This window comes from Berghia stephanieae, chromosome 3 (genome assembly GCF_034508935.2).
Source record: "Berghia stephanieae isolate SIO BIC M18660-M18661 chromosome 3, UCSD_Bste_1.3, whole genome shotgun sequence".
Taxonomy (NCBI): Eukaryota; Metazoa; Mollusca; class Gastropoda; order Nudibranchia; family Aeolidiidae; genus Berghia; species Berghia stephanieae.
The window spans coordinates 66759377-66779105 of NC_088362.1; the positions used below are offsets into that span (position 1 = coordinate 66759377).

At 35.0% G+C, this 19729-nt stretch overlaps 2 protein-coding genes across 2 annotated transcripts; one reads left to right on the forward strand and one right to left on the reverse strand.

Annotated features, from left to right (window-relative positions):
- Nucleotides 1-3147: 3147 nt before the first annotated feature.
- On the reverse strand, nt 3148-15256 carry LOC144969630 (uncharacterized). The gene is made up of 5 exons (XM_078908770.1): nt 15130-15256; nt 12239-12345; nt 10630-10725; nt 3836-3879; nt 3148-3290 (listed from the first exon to the last, which is right to left on the reverse strand). Exons 1-5 carry the CDS (start codon nt 15164-15166, stop codon nt 3269-3271), a joined length of 306 nt encoding a protein of 101 aa, XP_078764896.1. The 5' UTR covers nt 15167-15256; the 3' UTR covers nt 3148-3268.
- Nucleotides 15257-19341: 4085 nt separating this feature from the next.
- Nucleotides 19342-19665, forward strand: LOC144969322 (uncharacterized). Its single transcript, XM_078908431.1, has one exon. It carries the CDS (start codon nt 19342-19344, stop codon nt 19663-19665), a length of 324 nt encoding a protein of 107 aa, XP_078764557.1.
- Nucleotides 19666-19729: the final 64 nt, after the last annotated feature.

Here is a 19729-nt window from a genome sequence, read left to right on the forward strand (position 1 = left end):
ACTTGTTCTTCTTTCTTTCTTTCTTTCTTTTTTAACGAATGTGTAATTGTGTTGTCTTTATAAATATTTTGTTTTGTTTTGACTCCTAGTTTTGCAAGAGTATGAATCTAAGTTGATTTAATTTGATCGCTCGATTCAGCTAAAACGGTATTATAATATTATAAAACGACGTGCACTTATTTGCAGGTCTGATAAACCGATTCCTTATGGGCTCATTGTTGTTATGGAAAAATCAAAAATTGACGCAAAATATTAACATTTTGGAACAAAAATAACCCCAAAAAATGGAAAGGAGGGGGGGGGGGGGCATAGATTACTTTCCTTCCCCCTTTACTTCCTTTTTTTTTTTTTATGTTGTGTATTTCCATTTTACAATACCGAGATAAACGTAATTTCTGGACGGGACGGCGATTCGGGATTCTTCTATCAACTGAAAATTCTTTCCGATTTCTGTGCAATTGGCCTTTCGTATGAACCGTTCTATTTCGCTCTTTTCTCAAAACCGTTTGCCGGTTTCTACATTTCCAAGTTAACGATTTTCACTCGTCGGGTGAGACGAACGACCACGTTATCAAATTCTCTCTCCCGTTCTCTCGTCTCAATTCAGAACGAAGATGGAGCCTGCCTTTCACGTTGGAAGATAAACGCTTAGGAATAATTGTGCTTTGATATTTATCAATTTGCGAAAACAAAAAAAAAATATGTTGTGGGCTAGGAATTTCGATTTGATCCTTTGTTATTCACGATTGTAAATCATTGACATTACATTTTGTTTGGTAAAAATCGGACAACAGTTACGACTTTGGTGATGAAAAATGACTTTGGTGACAATTGTTGTAAACTTAAAAAATTATTATGAATAATTAATAACTCCCTTATTTGTGTGCCGATTTTGTCATTCGTGTTTATCAATTTTATTGTAATAGAGAGAAGGGAACTTCCGAGTTATTTTTTCTGATGAGAAATTGTCATTTAGCACCAAGAAAAATGTTTGGTAAATAAAAATGTTACCCTCTTTGATTTACCACCACCATCTATTCGTGTAGAATTGTAAAGTCAAGCGTCCCAAAGTGTTCGACCAATCACAGGCTCTCTACTCGGATATTAAGCTTCTGTTTTGCAAATAAATGTAACACCTTTTTGAGTTATAATCTGAAAGTAAAAAATATAATAATAATTGTGAGGAATTAGAAATTCATATTGCTGAAATCAGCTGTAAAAACGTTGGTCTTTATTTCAGAAAAAATCGGTTGAAAACCAACTGTTTTAAGAATAAATTTGATTTTTAAAACTGCATTTATTTATTTTAGCAACTTTTTAAAAATTTATCTGCCGATTTTCTTGATTTTGCTGATGTACTAGTTTGATTCAAAAGAGTTAAAAACACAAATTTCGTTTTTTGATTGCGAGTCCAGCCTTACTAATTAATTCATGAGCGTTGAGACAGTTACGCAACCATTACATACAAGACCTCGTGGTGGAAAATATAAAACATAAAACATTATGTTTATTCAGGTTAATAAAGCAAACTAGTGGGTTTTTCTTATTGAAAACTGTAGCGTATTTATTACGGGATAAGGGAAACTTAAATGGGTACCCTCAACTACGTTTCACGAAGCACCTTGTATACAAAAGTGAAAGAAAGAAATCAGAGTGAAAAATGGGAGTGTGGCTCCAATGTCTATGAGTCGCTCTTTTTCTCAACAGAAACTTATGTCAAATTTTCATAACCAAATTTGGTTTTCAGAGCCATTGACCCGATGCATCAATTATATTTTCAGTGTAATTCTATATAATTGATGCTTTCAAATTCATATTTCTTTATTCTCTATGTTCTAAAACCTTGGGTCAAAACGATTCATTTTTCAAGAGCCTAACTTCAACTAAGATTAAGAGATGTTTAACGCCCTTGTACTTTACACGACATGGAATCAATGAGACGAGGTGGGGGGGGGGGGGGGGGGGGAGAGAGATATTCAACATTGTCGTGGCGGCATACATAAAGGTGACTACAATAGAATATAATTCTTAATGAAGATAGATTTGTAAATATCTATGTACGAGGGTGAGTCAAAAAGTAATGGGACAAATTATGTCCTAATGAGTTAATTTATTTTTCATCTGACGTCATATTGGCTCAATTAAACTTACACATAAACTCTTTATACCAAAAGTTGAAATTTTTAATTCTGTCAAATTTTGACAAAGTTATGTCAGTTCAACAGGAAGCATACCCATTTATCACAGGCCGAGTTTGTCACAGACCCCTCAACAATGTCTTAATCTGTGTAAGGAAGTCTTACTCATAGCCTTTAACCAATTTATAATAAATTGTTTGTTAAAATTAGTTTTTTGCATCATGTTTTATCAATTCATTACTACGCGAAAACTTAGGTTGTTTTGTACCAAAAACCAACCCACTCTCAGATTCTTTGAAACAACAGGAGTCCTCCTTTTAAACTCTTATCTATAATATGTTCGGATAGATTGAAATCTCCTACAACGGTTGCTTGATTTCTATCGAACTGGCCTCGTGACAATCTGACAAATCTTATGATGGCCGTCCAAGCAGTGTCAACTCAGTGAATCAAATAAAGACAGAAGCATTGATCAGATCTGATAGTAGAACTTCTCTTGATGAGATAGCAGGTACACATAGATATTGAAGCGACTGGAAGCAAGAATTAGTTGTTTTAGACCGGATTTGGAGATGCCCTTCTACACACATGTGTCAGGAAAAGGTATGTAATAGATGGACACTGCTGTCTCACTCTCCGTATTCTCCAGAATTTACACTTTCAGTTTCAGGCTTCCGTCTTTTTGATCCACTGAAGGAGGCAATGAGGAGACATCGCTTTGTAGACGATGAAGAAGACAAGACAGTCGTGTAAAATGGGCTGAAAGTTCAGTCAACTCAGTTTTACGAGGACGGGATACATGGCCTTTAAATTAAAAAAGGTGGACTCTGGCTATTGAAAGAGGCGGAGACTATATTATTATTGAGAAGTAATACTCGGCTAATACCAAGCTTCAATTTGAGGTATGACGCATGGTATTATTCAATTTGTTTTGAAATAATAAGCAGAGCCCCTTAACTTTTTGATTCACCCTCGTATATCAATATACTATCAACACACAAAGGCACACTTTAACACTGTCCATATCGATGTTTATTATCATTTAATCATTAAAATATGATATCGATATTCCAGAGTTTCTGATTTCCGACCATGGAGGCCATGTTACCGGCCAATGTCCAAGAATATTGTCAGAATCCTTGTTTTGCGAAACTGTAAATAAAAAATAAGTAGACAAAAAAAAAAAAGAAGATAATGCAAATGGTGATGATGATATGATGATGATGATGATGATGATGATGATGGCGACGACGATGACGATGATGATGATGATGATTATGATGATGATGATGATGATGATGATGATGATGATGACTTGTACTCGATTATGATGATGATTTCATTAACATGTTTTAAAGTCACAATTTATTACACGATCTTTCATATACACTCAAAAATAGTAATAAGAGAATAATATCGATAAAAATAACTATCATTATTGAAAGATGGACACTGTATTCGTCTCGAAACAAAACAAAAAAAAAGTTTGCTCGTTTTTTGACCAAAGAATTAGATTATTAAATTAAAAATGAACAGATACACTCATGAAATAGATTAAGTTATATTTCCTTTAATTATTCCCATGGGGAATAATTGTATTTACGTTCTATTTCATTGGAAATATCCAAAATGCCTATTGTTAACAAAATATTTAGTGGTTGGGTCAGGGGCCGGTAAAAATGCTGATTTTCACTTACAAGGCTCTTGAGCATTTAGCACGACAGTTTTGGCACTCCAGGATCTACATAAGAACATGAAATAGATCAGTTGATTCCGGTTCAAAACTCATTGGAAGTGTGTAGTCAGTCCACCAGAGGATAACAATGTATAGGTTTTATATTGAATCATAAGGTGGCATAACTATTTTCGTAGAAAAATGTATAGACAGACTCTTATACGGGGCGTAAAAGAGCGAAAATGGATAATCTTTATTGAAGACCAGCATTTAATTAGGCTGGAAAATAAATTGACATCACTCTCAGACTGGGAAGATCAGTTGCACAAGATATATACATACATACATGCATACATACATACATACACACACACAACTACACATATATATATATATATATATATATATATATATATATATATATATATATATATATATATAAATCCAGTTCTCCCGTGGACAGGTTTCACACTTCCAAGTAGATTGGAACCCGTACTTTGACATCACTATTTTGTTTCCAATAACAAAAGCATAAAGAAGAAAAGAAGCCATAATTTTAAAATTGTAAAAGACAAGTCTATTACCTTGTCCAGTTTCAGTGGTACGGGTAAATAATATTTGCATAGACGCTGACATCTCATCGCGGGACGGATCGCCGAACAGGCACTGCTGTGTCGCTGTGACCCGATCCTGCGTTAATCGCAGATGATTTTTGCCCACACACGGGGAGATATTTTTTGAGGCGATCGGCGATCGGGGGCGTGGCAGTATAAAAAAGTTGACAATTTATTTCGGATTTTCGCTGTTTTCACGTCGGATTCGTGATCAGCGTCAAATTTACAATAGGTTTGATACTAAGAACTGTGTGTTCACTCCAAAAATTGGTGAAATTAGAAATAAATTTTAATTAATAGTGAGGCTATTTAAATTTGGCCGACAGAACCGATCCTAGTTACTGTGTTATTCTATCTTTCGTCTTGCGCACAATAGTGATTACTTCTCACTAAATTATATCAATAAGACTGTTGAAGGAACGAAATTGACATCATTCCACTCTTTGTTATTTTATTAAGGCAGTCATTTTGGTAATTAGTTCTCACTAAATTATATCAATCAGACGTTTAACGTTCAAAGTTACTCGTAGTTTTGTGTGACGTTACGTTATTTACGACTGGTGGATGTTGTGAGCATTTTACCTAAATTCATAGCATCAATAACCGTCAAAGACATTCGCATCATATGTAGCAATAGCTATAATAATCTAACATGTCGAGAGAGAGAGAGAGAGAGAGAAGGAGGAGAGAGAGAGAGAGAGAGAGAGAGAGAGAGAGAGAGAGAGAGAAATTTACTTGCGCTATATATAGGACCGCTATATTCAATAAAGGTGCTCAAATCACTTTATAAGGGTCCTTGGTCAACATAAAAAACATGTTAGACGAGACATGACTGTTAAACGATATTGCAATTGTTTCCCGACAGAGACGACGCTGTAAACAGCGAGGTACTCATTTTAACAGTGAACAAGGTGAGAGAATGCGAGTAAAGAGCCTTTTCCAAGGACTCAATTATGCACCACTCAGAGCGGGACTCGAATCCAGTACCGTCCGATCCAAATGCTAGTGTCATTTCACAAGACCACATGCACAGCCGCACAAAAAAGTGATGAGAGAATAGATTCATATGTATTGAAGGAGGAGAGAGCGGATAGAGTGAGTTAAGTTCTTGGATATTTATAGAAGAAACCAAATTGACGTCACTCATCTGATTGTTATTGTTTTTAGACACCCATGTTTATGATTAGTTCTCATTAAAATATATCACACTATAAAGTTCAAGGTTCCATGTAGATTTTTGGGCTGGAGTGATATTTCTGGCTGGCGGACTTTGTGAGTATTTTAATTTAACACAGAGCATGCATCAATAGAAGGAATTAATTTGACGTTAGTCAACCCGTTGTTATTGCTTTTAGACAGCCATTTTTATAATTAACGTATCACTAAGTTATATCAATCAGACTATGAACGTTCGAGTTTGCAATTTTGTGTGTTAATATGTTATACCCCGATGGAGATGTCGTGATATTTTTCCAATACGCATAACATCAATACGTTTGCAATCCGATTTAAGTTTAAAAGCGACGTAGACCACCGAAATTTTTCCATTTTGTGGACAATAAAGATTTGTTATTTATTGTCATTATTATTATTATTATTATTATTATTATTATTATTATTATTATTATTATTATTATTATTATTATTATTATTATTATTATTATTATTATTATTATTATTTATAAAACAAATCGACAGTGCTCCCGTGGCAGGTTAAACGGGTACACCTCGGGACTACTCGCATTCGCATTTATGAAAACTTTTATTTTGTATGAAATCCTTTATAAATTTTACGATGATCAAGAACGAAACTTTTGCCATCTACCTCTTCCTGGCGCAACATTTATAAAAATATTATTTAAAAAAAAATAACACTGCATTTATTTGGCGCAATATCCACGTGCTCAAAGCGCTTTACAAGGGGTCCCAAGGCAACAGCAATATTAGACTTGAAAGACGAGACATGACGCCTGTCAGGCGATGTGACATTTTTTCCCAACAAAGACAACGAACGGCCATGTTCTCATTTTATACTGAGTACGGTGAGAGAATGTGAGTAAAGAGCCTTTTCCAAGGACTCAACTCTGCGCCACTCAGAGCGGGTCTCGAAACCTGAACCTTCCGATCCGAAAGCGAGAGTCATACCACTTGATCTATCACAAAACAAGGAGGGGCATTATTCTGTCGGCCACATAGCCTCAATATTAATTAAAAATTATTTCTAATTTCATCAATTTTTGGAGTAAAAACATAGTTCTTGGTATCAAACCTATTGTAAATTCGACGCTGATCACGAATCTGACGTCTAAACAGCGAAAATCCGAGAGAAAAAAATGTCCAATTTTTTATACTGCCACGCCCCCGATCGCCGATCGCCTCGAAAAATATTAAGCAAAGCGGGCTTTGCGAGCGATCGACCGTCCCCCTGTTTATCGGCCAGGTATTTGGCCACACACATTGCGTTTTCACCCCGGTTTGCCTGATCGTGGTTCGTTCGAACGCCTATCAAAACCGTGCGTGTATGGAGCCTTTAAGAACTGAACGCAGTTCTGGGCTTGTTTTAATGTAAATGATACACAATGTAATCAGTTCAGGGCTTGTTTTAATGTAAATGACACACAATGTGATGGACATGACAATATTTTGCGTTCGTGCTCTAAGTATACTGAACAGCAAAATAAATGCACCACTTTTGTAGCCCCTATAATTTATTAGTGACATCAGTAACCAACAAATAAAGTACATCATGAAAAATTACACTATCTATGACATGATGAAAATGTTTGACTCTAAGTGGTTGATATTCAGCTAATAAGAAGATGTATCAAAATACCAAATTGCATGGTTTAATATTCTGTTTGTTTGCGTCGTGCAACTACCTTGGCGTGGAAGGAAAGCTATTACAAATGAAAATGAAGAAAACACATGGTGAACGTTACAATTTTGACCTTTTCAAATTAACAAGAATGATTTCAGTGGGCTGGATATCATTTAAGAAACTCTCAGGAGACATTTAAAAGAGGACGGGTTAAAATGCAGAAAGCCATATCAAATATCAGTTATGTTTTGATCCAGTAGCACCGACATTTTCGTTTTGAAATAGCAGTTATTTGTCGGGACTTTTTTTTTTTTTTGAATGAGCAGATTCTTAAAGTTCTATCGTGGCCTAAACGTTATCCTATCAAGCAACATATGGGAAGTCATTGGTCGCAAAGTCAGAGGATGAAACGCCCATAACATTGCAATACACTTTCGCATGCAGTGAGAGAGGAGTGGAACATTATCACCCAACAAATCCAACAATTCAATCAATGAATTAATCCCAGATATCAAATATTGCACATTCTGCGATGTGTGTAATCTAAGCATTCTATGTACCTTTTTATTTTGATCTTTAACATGTTGACATGATCAATTTCTATAATGTCAGACATCATTTTATCAGGATAATACAATTTTTTTCATAAAAACAGAATAAGAATTTGGCTAATCTTGCAGAGACCTTATTTCAAGGGTGTTTTTTCTTCAGTTTACTTTAATCATATAGAAGCAATACTGTAATAATACGTATTATCTTATCAATTAAAAGAACAATATAAATATTATCCCATTATTTATATATTTATATATTATATTATATTTATTATTTATTATTTATAATAATTATTTTATATATATGTATTGGTTTATTTTATTATTATATTATATTATTATCATATATATTATTATATTATCATTTTATATTATTATAATAATATTATACATTATTATCTTAATTATTAAATATATATTATATTAATATTATTAAATTATTTTTATTATTATTATTATTATTATTATTATTATTATTATTATTATTATTTATTATTATTATTATTATTATTATTATTATTTTATTATTATTATTATTATTATTATTATTATTATTATTATTATTATTATTATTATTATTATTATTATTATTATTATCATTAAAGAAAGAAATAACGCTGTTACCAGCCAGGTCCCATTTTACGCTTGAGTGTGGTGAATGAAGACCATTTTCCAAGGACTTAACTTTTCGCCGCCCAAATTGGGACTAAGCTGTACACAGTCCATTTTACTGTTGGATAAGACCATTTCAAGGCTTACTTTGCGCCAAATGGGATCGATAGGATTTATATCGTGTATGTAATTACTGTGTGGAAAGAACCTGGTTACCTTATCATATTATGCCTTTAACTCACTGTACAATTATCTTACTCACATGACAATGATACCCCATTTTTGTTTCTAAGAAAGGACTAGGCCTACTACCTTGCCTTTCTTTGTTGAGAACTTCCATGAAAAATTGAAAATAAATATTACATTTATTGCTATCCTCCCTACTTGAAAAGTAAAAAAAAAGAAGTAAATTTTTGGGAGACAAAAGAGAAGTTGTATTCGCTATATAAATCGTAAATTTTAGGAGACAAAAAGTAGTCGCTATATAAATCGTAAATTTTTGGGTGACAAAAATTGTAGCCGCTGTAGTTAATTCTAAAAATAAACTATTTACTCACATAAGGATTTACAAAACATTTCAAAATTCTTTATATCATCGTCGCTTTCATTTTCAATTTGTTTTAATGGCATAAATGCTCGTAAACTTTTAAAATTGAAGTCAAAATATCGTAATTCTACGAATTTTTCGTAATGGTAGGCAGGTCTGTGGTATACATCTTTGCCCTATCGACCAAGCTCTAAATTGCCAGCGTCGATAGCTCAGCGGTACGGTGTCACAAAACTCAAGTGATATTAAGCGTGTTCAGTGCTGAGATGGGCGACAGTGATCGTAAAAATATTCTCGTCCCGGTGTTTTACCCTTAGGCAACGCAGTTTACACATTATTAGGTGTGAATGAGTAACTAGCTATTATAAGCAGTGACGAACATCGCAAGAGAGTTGGTTCTTAAATGAAGTTTAACGGGCAACTAGTACTGTTTAAAATGAAAATAGGTGTCCATATGACCTGCTGGAGAAATAAAGGAAACATTGTGAAGCACATTTAACTTTTTTTTTTCTTAACTAGAGCATTTATATGGCGCTAAATCCACTAAACGTGCTCAAAGCGTTTACAAGGGCTCCCTGGTCAACAACAACACGGGACATGACGCCTATTAGGCGATGTTACATTTTTTTTCGGACAGAGACGACGCTGTTAACGGTCAGGTACTCATTTTACACCTGAGTACGGCGAGAGAAAGTGAGTAAAGAGCCTTTTCCAAGGGCCCAACTATGCGCTGAGCGAGGCTCGAATCCAGGACCTTCCTGTCCGAAAGTGAGTGTCATAATAAAATTTAAAAAAAAATAAAATTGAGCTTTATAAAGCGCAATATCCACTAAATGTGCTCAAAGCGCTTTACAAGGGGTCCCTGGTCAACAGCAACATTTAACATGTAGGACGGGACATGACGCCTATTAGGCGATATTACAATTTTTCGGATAAAGACAACGCTGTTAACGACCAGGGACTCATTTTACACCTGAGTACAGTGAGGGGATGTGAGTAAAGAGCCTTTTCCAAGGACTCAACTATGCGCCGAGCGCGAGGCTCGAACCCAGGACCTTCCTATCAAAAAGCGAGTGTCATACCACTAGACCACATAGCCGCACAAGCATGGTTGTTAACCCATGGAAATACACTACATATACATATATTTATTTTCTATTTGCTGACTATTTAGGATACATTGTCTTCTGGTTCCTTTGATGGAATAAGAATATAGATGTCTCTTTAACAATTAGCCACAAGCACTCACCGCAATAGGGTTCAACTGTCTGACGTCACGTCCGCCTAGCAATCAAAATCCTGGTTGTAACAAGTTTAATATAATCAGAGTATTATGTAAAAGTCAAAATGTGACCAGATTTATAATATATACTTTTATGCTTGTCGGAGAAGTAAAGAGATATTGGCGTCCTCCATTGTTCCCGACAGCGTAGAACTAGTTAATGTGCGAGGCAAGTGACATCACGACTGCAGAACCCTATTCCGATAATTCCCTAGCAACTTCAAACAAATCTGAAAGATTCTTTAGAGTGTAAATTTGTGGACTAACAGCACTATGTTTACCTCATACGTTCTTTGAAGTTTCCAATCGAATGACCCTAATTTTTCTTCCAGGTTACAAAAGGAACTTTTAATTTTAAAGGGATTGTATATAATTTGATGAAGTCTTACCCAGGCTACATCTTCCGTGCAGTTTGTTGCACATTTGTCACTGCACTCACAATACTCTCGGCTGATTGGTTCGCAGTCTTGTGATGGTATACGCCCCTATATTTTGAATCAGTTAAAGAAAACAAGGTTAAACTGAAATTCCTGTCTTGGACATTCATTTATTTATTTATACATGTCATTGTTTAAACATGATGTTAGGGAATCAGACTGAGAGAAAAGGATTTGTATTCATGAAACTGCAGTCGTTAAATGTAGCAAAATCAAAGCACCACACATCTCGACTCATGCCGTACTCTGAAAAAAAGGCCCATTGCATTTTGATAAATTTTGGCCAGAAAACTCATCCTTCAAATATTATGTCGATCAATTAAAATTACTTTTCTGGGCATCTTTAAAAAAAAACCAATGTGTTATATTTCTGAGTACTGTAGTGTAGTTGAGCAAAAACCTTTATTTTTCCTTCTTCATAAATATCTAAGACGTTGAACAAAAACCTTTATTTTCTCCCTCCTCATAAATATCCAACACGTATCTAATGATACCAAATTTACAAAAACAATCTGTGACGTCAGATTGTGCAGGTTTAAAATGTATCTAAAGCAGCAGCAGTATCATTTCAAACTTTTACAAGATATCTTTCAGTCAAAAATAACGAAATCAGAATCATTTGATGTCATGCTTGCATAGTTGGATCTCTGATAACCAAGCTTAATTAAGGGGGTAGATTTAGCATCGATGTAAGATCTAAAAAGGGAAAGAACATCCCACATGAAGTCAGCCTGTCTTAACTCACTCAATCCTAGAGATTTTTGCTCCTTCTCAAAATAGGAAAAAAATGTATTAAAATGAGCATGTTCATAGATAGTTTTATTCAACTATAATTAACATGCAAAAACTGAAAACATTATCTTTGGTACTACGCCAATAAGAAAAATGTAATAAATAGGCATGGTGTAAAAGTAACTCGGGTAAACTACGAGTCTGTGTTAGGGTTGAGTCAGGCCTCTTGTACTGTGCTGATCCTCAGTCGAGGCAGGCTGATTGTTTGGGGGGATGTTTGTTGTGCTTGTGATTTTCTTTCTATTGTGTCTGGACCTGTTACACTCCTATTCAGACATTCATCTTATACCGATGCCTGGTCCTTAATTTGTCACATCGTTGTCATGGACTATATCTTCTGTTCGTTTGAGAGTATTTCCATTACAACAGTGAGCCCATCCATAATATAGTTGGGGTTTTCATATCAGCACATATGTACACGTCTTCTGAAGAAAACAAAACCCAATAAATTGATCCCAAGTTTTATATATTTAATATTTGATCATGGAGACAATTTTCAGCATCCTAATCATTCCGTGTTTTGAGGCGGTTGGAAAACATGATTAGATTTTAGCATTTGATGATAATGATGGTGATGATGATGATGATGATTATGATGATGATGATGATGATGATGATGATGATTATGATGATGATGATGATGATAAGGAGGAGGAGGAGGAGGGGAGGAGGAGGAGGAGGAGGAGGATTAAATCATCATGAAATCAGATTTAAAAACGAAACTCAAAAGTAAAAATAAAAAAAATATCAACGATAATAGTTTCCTCACCAAGCGCCGACAATCTCGTGTGTGGTTAAAGATGCATACAGCATTTCTGTCATGTCCTGAACCAGAGGCAAGGGTCAGGCAAATTGTCAAACCAACAAGAAGAACGTCTGTGTGGAAAAAGACGGATAAAAATGGGGTTATTTCGGAGATTAAATCTTTACAAACGTCAGATAAACATCACTTCCCTCTAAAGTTAGGACTTCGTGAATGGAGGGGAGAAGGGAGGTAATCATTGTTTAGGGTATTATCAAAGTGTGAATTCAACGCCTCGTATAAGGCCAACGGAGCCGGAGTTTATCCAAGTTACTGTAGTGTTAAAGAAACAGTTGCAATTGCTTACTACCCTTTAGAAATAACGGTAATCTGTTGAAAAATACTGCACGGCAGCTCTAACAGACTTATATGCACAAAAAACCGCTGGGTCGATAGGGAAAGGTGGAAAAGAAAGAAAAAAAAACAACATCTCGTGTGTCACCGATTTTATGACATTAAAATGTAAAGATATTTTCAACTACAATCGGACTCATGGTTTTACAAAAAGGTCCCCACAAAAGTAAAGCATTAAATTAGTAAACAAGTCTGCTGATTAATTTAAATTATAATTTTATTTTAAAAGATGAAAATGTAAAATAATAAAAATGAAAGTTTTGACAAACAAAACGCACCTATTCAGTAACATATAAAGACAATACAACACACACAAACGAATCTTGTCTTGTTGTCGTCTCGGGTATGCTCCTCTGTAATCTTGACACAGCGTTGCTCTGATTTTTTTGTGAAGATGTGTAGCACTTCACTTTATACCGATCTCGACCCAACAAATATTGAGAACAAGCGTGTTTTTCAAATTTATTTTACGTACCCCTAAAGGACTTATCACTATCCTTTTGAATCTGGACAGAGACTTGATCGACTCAATTGTTAACAGGCACCTTTTTACTATCACACTCTTTTATTGAGATGTGATATTACGACATATTACGTCACTTTTTATTTCGTCACCGACCGACCAGCATTTGATATTTTACAACACAGTGTTTGGTCTCCTGTGTTATATTTGTTTTAATCTGTACCGGACTGTATAACACAGTTTCGGCCTACTCTGTGTTATACTTTTATTGGGACATATAGTAACAGATTTGCCTTCTCTGTACTATGATTTGGTCACCCGTTCACGGACTAACACAGTACAGTAGCCTTCACTATGCCTTGTATTAAGGGAAGGATATCAAGTGACGTTGGGCGGCCTGCCATGGGTTTATATAACCATGGTGAGTAGTATTCATATGACGAATGGGAGGCGTTGTCATCACAAGATAGCATAGCAACAGGTTTGAAAAATAACAACTCATGGTTGCCTAAAGCTAATATCCCATTGAGACTTAAGCTCGTTCTACTGTAACGTGACATCGTGGGCAATCCCGATACTTTTGCTTTCTGGAGCGAGTGCTCTATCATTTGAGCTATTGGATTCTCCATCAATCAGATGTTATATCGGCAGCAGATACAATGCTGAGAGTGGCTGCAATGTTCAATGATCAGAAATATGAAATCATCGTTTTTCACACTATTTGAAACCACGTTGTTGTTCCTCAGCTCAACAAAACAAAACAAATAGCGAAGACAAATCAAAACACACAACAATTATTTCAAATTTAGGCCAGATAATTCATCTTTCCACCAATATCGATCGATTAAAATAATCCTCATCGTATCGAAATCTCTCAGACCTGGGAATAGAGGTGATTGTCATTTTAATCGCTTTAATGTTTAAAGGACGAGTTTTCTGGCCAACATTTTTATAATGTGTTTTTCAAAGCACGGCAGAAGCATCGTCACTGCAGGCTAAAAATAGAATTTTCAGTATCTAAATTTCAAAGGTTATAAAAGATAGGACCGCCAACGGTTCTTCACTTTGGGACCGGTCCCCGGTTCTCATCTAAAGGACGGTCGGACCGGATCCAAGGACCGGTCCCCAGCTCGGCACTAATCAAAATCACTCCGACATAATATCAAAGAAAGGAAAGCAGTATCTAGTATATTTATTGTAGTCTTTGTGCATTGCCCTCTTCACTCTTTAAATAGTTTCCACTTTTCCATTTTTTAAGAATCGATTATTCCATTGGGTTCTCCTCCTGCTCTAAAGTATTCAAAGATATTCAGTCTTTACTTTTCTTCACCATTAATTTTTGCAAAGTTTCTTATTTACACTAAGTAGTTAATGACAAATAATCTTTAGTCACAAACAAAAAACATCATCGTAGTCACTATAATTCAGCTGGTAGAGCGTTCGGCTTTCAAGCAAAGGGACCGCCATCGATCCTACGCTTAGTTCTATTTTATTTATTTTTTTTTGTTTTTATACTGAAATGACTCTCCTCCGAGGAATACGGGGCATCTGATTATGCTCGATATATTGTAATCTAAAACAAAAACAAGCAAAAATACGAACAGTATCTAATAATTGTTACTGTCCGTTTAAAGTTGCAGAAGCAGAGATCAACTCAAGATCCTTGTGATTCGGCCCAGAGGACTACATTTTATACAGAGCATTTTCAGGAACAGCTAGGATGCAAACAATCTGAATCGTCAAATTACATTGAAGAATGTATATTATGGATGACATACCGTGTCATATGGTATTATGGCGGAGTCAACAACATGAAGATTATTTTTTTAAAGTCAAAACATAATAGTTGCGAATATCCACCTTTTTTAAGTTTAAGGAATTAACGTAATTCACTCTACGTAATGAATGCATTTGTTTCAATTCAAATTAAATATATTAAGTTTAACATTCGATTTTAAGCATCACGTTAACCAAGGAATAAACTCGTTTTGAGACGAATGAACATTTTTTTGGATGAATGATAATGATAATGTAGACTTACTGAATTTGGCAATTGAGTTCATCTCGAATACATGCATATACAGCGAGTTGATATTGTTGGAATTCACTGTTCGTAGAGTGACTGCGGTTTGTGGGTGCTTAATTTTATAGGTGTAGTATAAGTGAATTAATCACTTTTTAAAGATTATCACATGCAATAAATCTTGAAAAATAATCGATTCTTCATTTGATAAAACAACAGCTTGAGCACCACAAGCATGTTTTATCTTCTCTTATCTTCCTGCATCGTGTTTTTCAACCAATTATATTCAATTTAACTTTTTTGATTTATTACTCTTCCCCGTTTATAAAAAAAACCCCGAAAAAAACAAACAAAAACTTAAATCTAAAGCCATCAAATCATCTTACCCACTACTTCTCTCTTCTTCATCTATTTCTTTTCTATTCTCTCTCTCTCTCTCTCTCTCTCTCTCTCTCTCTCTCTCTCTCTCTCTCTCTCTCTCTCTCTCTCTCTCTCTCTCTCTTATATTATTTATATGGGGATGAGGGATGGGTATTATATTGCTTTTCTATTCATCTCTCTTCCCCCCCCCCTCTCTCTCTCTCTCTCTCTCTCTCTCTCTCTCTCTCTCTCTCTTCCTTTCTCTCTCTCTCTCTCTTCCTTTCTCTCTCTCTCTCTCTCTCTCTCTCTCTCTCTCTCTCTCTCTCTCTTATATTATTTATATGGGGATGAGTGAGAGTCTGGGACAGGTCAAACTAAGGACACTTACTGCATTTATCAAATTAGGGGAATTTTAAATTAGGCTCTTTATAGTATTAAAACGCATTACTATACCACTTTGATTTTTTTTTTCAGCGACTCCTCTACTTTTTTTGTTTCTCTCTATTTAAATGCACAGCATAAAAATGCAATCTGAATCCGTAGTTTTTTACTGATTTCGGGCCGTATAAATCTTTAGTACATACTTATTCAAATTTTATTATAACATAATCACTACATGTTAGTTAACTAATGATATGAATTTAATGTATTCCTAAAATATCTTCATATCATTAATTAACTAACATGTAGTGATTATGTTATAATCGTGGCATTATTTAGCAGTAATTAAATGTAATTCGGTGTATTATTCATAGAAATACAATATTGGTAATACAATTGCAAAGGGCAATAACTCAATAATAATAATAATAATAATAATAATAATAATAATAATAATAATAATAATAATAATAATAATAATAATAATAATAATAATAATAATAATAATAATAATAATAATAATGATGATGATGATGATGATAATAATAGTAATAAATAATAATAATAATAATAATAATAATAATAATAATAATAATAATAATAATAATAATAATAATAATAATAATAATAATAATAATAATACACTATCCTTTCTTTAAAAAATAGGGCATTGTGGAGAACATTGCGCTTATTTGAGTCAATAAAAAAATGATACGGCGCACAACTCTACTGAAAGATTTTAAAATTAGAAATGTATTTTTTACAGATAGATAAACAGATAACTTGATTTCCTTTTATAATTTAAAGTCAGTTTGAAAGTTCGTTGAGTCAAACAGATATAATAAAATATGTACCGACAACACTAGACTCTCAAAATCAACAAATTTTGACACTGTAAAAAGTTGTCAATTTGCGTCATCTATTTATGACATCAAGTATTATTATTACTTCCGTTCTGTTGTTGATTTAGCGGTGATCAGCGTTGTTATGTAGTAGTATGTTCTAATTGCGTGTATGTTTGTGTGTGTGCGTGTGTGTGTGTGTGGTTTTTTTGTGTGTGTTGTGTGTGGTGTATACATGTGTGTGTTGGCATTTTTCAGCAAATCGTGGCATTCATAGTGATATTATTCACTTGATCACATGAAGGTATTTCAGTCGCCATTTTGATTCTTTTTTTACTATTAGGGTTAGCACGAGATCGGAGGATTTTTTTTCTATTAGGGTTAGTCATAAGTCTTAGTAAAGGTGCTAGAGTGTTTGTTTTTCCATAAGTTAAGTAAAGGGGAAACATTCCGAAAGCGCCTACATCCCCAGTATTCTTTAAATTTGAATTTTCATCGTTGATCTTTTGTCGGGCGTTTATTTATTCAATTTGTCATCATTTTTTCTATTAGGGTTAGCTCGAGATCGGAGGATATTTTTTTTCTCTATTAGGGTTAGTCATAAGTCTTAGTAAAAGTGCTAGGGTGTTTGTTTTTCCATACGTTAAGTAAAGGGGAGACATTCCGAAAGCTCCTACATCCCCAGTATTCTTTAAATTTGTATTTTCACCTTCAATCTTTTGTCAGGCGTTTATTTATTCAATTTGTCATCATTTTTTCTATTAGGGTTAGCTCGAGATCGGATGATTTTTTTTCCTATTAGGGTTAGTCATAAGTCTTATTAAAGTGCTAGGGTGTTTGTTTTTCCTATTAGGGTTAACTAAAGGTACTATGTTTAATTTTTGCTTGGGGTTAGTTGAGGGAATATATTATTAAAGTTGTTTCCCTTTGTAGGGGCTTTCGGAAGGCCTCCCAAGTAAAGACTTGGGACGAATTGATATAGATATCTACTGACTGATAAACCAAAATCATGCCGAATAAAGCATGGCAGCGACGACAAGCACGTCGATTAAAATATGCATCTAATCGTAATCAAGCTAATCATGAAAATGATTCAGGCCGATGTGTACGCCCAGCTGAAGAACCACACAGTATTGACATAGAAGTAGTTCACATTCCATGTCAAGAGGAAGAAACTCATGTCTTATCTCCACTTCAAACTTGAACCAGAACTAGATCTACTAATACTACTACGACTACTACTTCCGCCACTTCTACTACTAATACTAATAATACAGAAACTGCTCCTCAACAAAATGTAGCTCAAACAGTGGAAATTACATCAGCTGCAGATCAAGAACAGGATACAACTACAATACCTCTTATCTCACCACACAACACAGGACGCATGAACAAAGTTTGTCGTTTTTATTCAGCAAAACTATGGCACGGTGAATCAACCTCGCTATGCTGTGCCAACGGGGAAGTATCACTGGCACCTTTACAACCCTTTCCGGTTAATATAAAGAGTCTTTACACGGGTAACGACACAAATTCTAAGCATTTTCGAGAACACATCTGTGCTTACAATTCTATGTTTGCATCCGCCTCCTTGGGTGTACACGAAGATTTCTTGCCTCCTGGGATATGCTGTTTCCGAGTTAGTGGTACCGTCTACCATAGAATAGGCCATATTCAACCCAACAGTAATAATGATAGACCAAAATTTGCACAACTTTACATTTATGACACTGAACACGAAATTCAAAATAGGCTTTTTTGGAATAGAAGTCTTAATGCTGATATTTTGACAACTATATCTACCATCATGGCTACTGTTAGTCCCTTTGTTGAATTATATAAGCATGCCGCTGCAGCTATTGAAGATGCTGGAGATCAAGGGAAGGATATTAGAATGGTGCTGTGAGCAGATTCATCAAAAGATCCCCGTAGATATAATTTACCGACTGCTTCAGAAGTTGCTGTTTTACTCCCAAATAACCATATCAAGGGTAGTAACCGGAGGGATATTGTATTATACCGCAAATCAGATGACCATCCAAACCAACAGTCAATTATGCGTATCAGAGAAACATCCTCACTTTGATCCGTTACATTATGTGCTCTTCTTTCCAAAAGGAGAAGAAAGTTGGGTGCCCAACATTAAATTCAACAGAAAGCGAACCGGTCAGGTCAGTCCATCATTAATTTATGCTTATCGACTTATGGAGAGAGATAGTTTTAATGTAATCTTGCACGGAGGTTGTCTCCTGCAACAATATTGTGTTGATCAGTATGCTAAAGTTGAAGACCAACGTTTGCAATACATTCGATTTAATCAACAGTCATTACGAGCAGAATTGTATCAAGAACTGGTGGATGCAGTGTATCGATGTGACGCACATGGAGCTACAGTAGGGACCAAAATTGTTTTGTCATCTTCATTCACAGGACACATACAAATGACTCCACTTATCCCCTGTATCAGAGACGTAATGATGGAAACTCAATCTTCAAAAGAGGAATTGCCCTTGACAGTAGATGGGTTGTCCCATATAACCCGTATCTCCTCAGCAGATATATGGCACATATCAATCTTGAGGTGTGGAACAGCATAAAAGCGGTGAAATACATGTATAAGTATGTATACAAAGGACATGATAGAGTCATGGTAGAATTCCAAGGGGAACAAGATGATGAAATTAGGACATTTGTTGATGCACGTTATGTTTCAGCAAGGGAATCTTGCTGGAGATTATTCCAATTTGACATGCAAGACCGATACCCGGCAGTTCAACGTTTAGCTTTGCACTTGGAAAACCAGCAGCCTGCAACTTACAGAGAAGGGCATGCGGAAAAAGCTGTAAGGAGACTGAAAGACACCACACTAACAGCATGGTTTAAGGAGAATGCAATAAACCCTGAGGCTAATACTCTACTGTATACTTATATGCCGGAACATTACACATGGGATAGTAGAACGTGCATTTGAAAGAAGAGACAAATCGGTAGAATGTACAGCGCCCATCCAGCAGAAGGGGGGGGGGGCGCTTCTT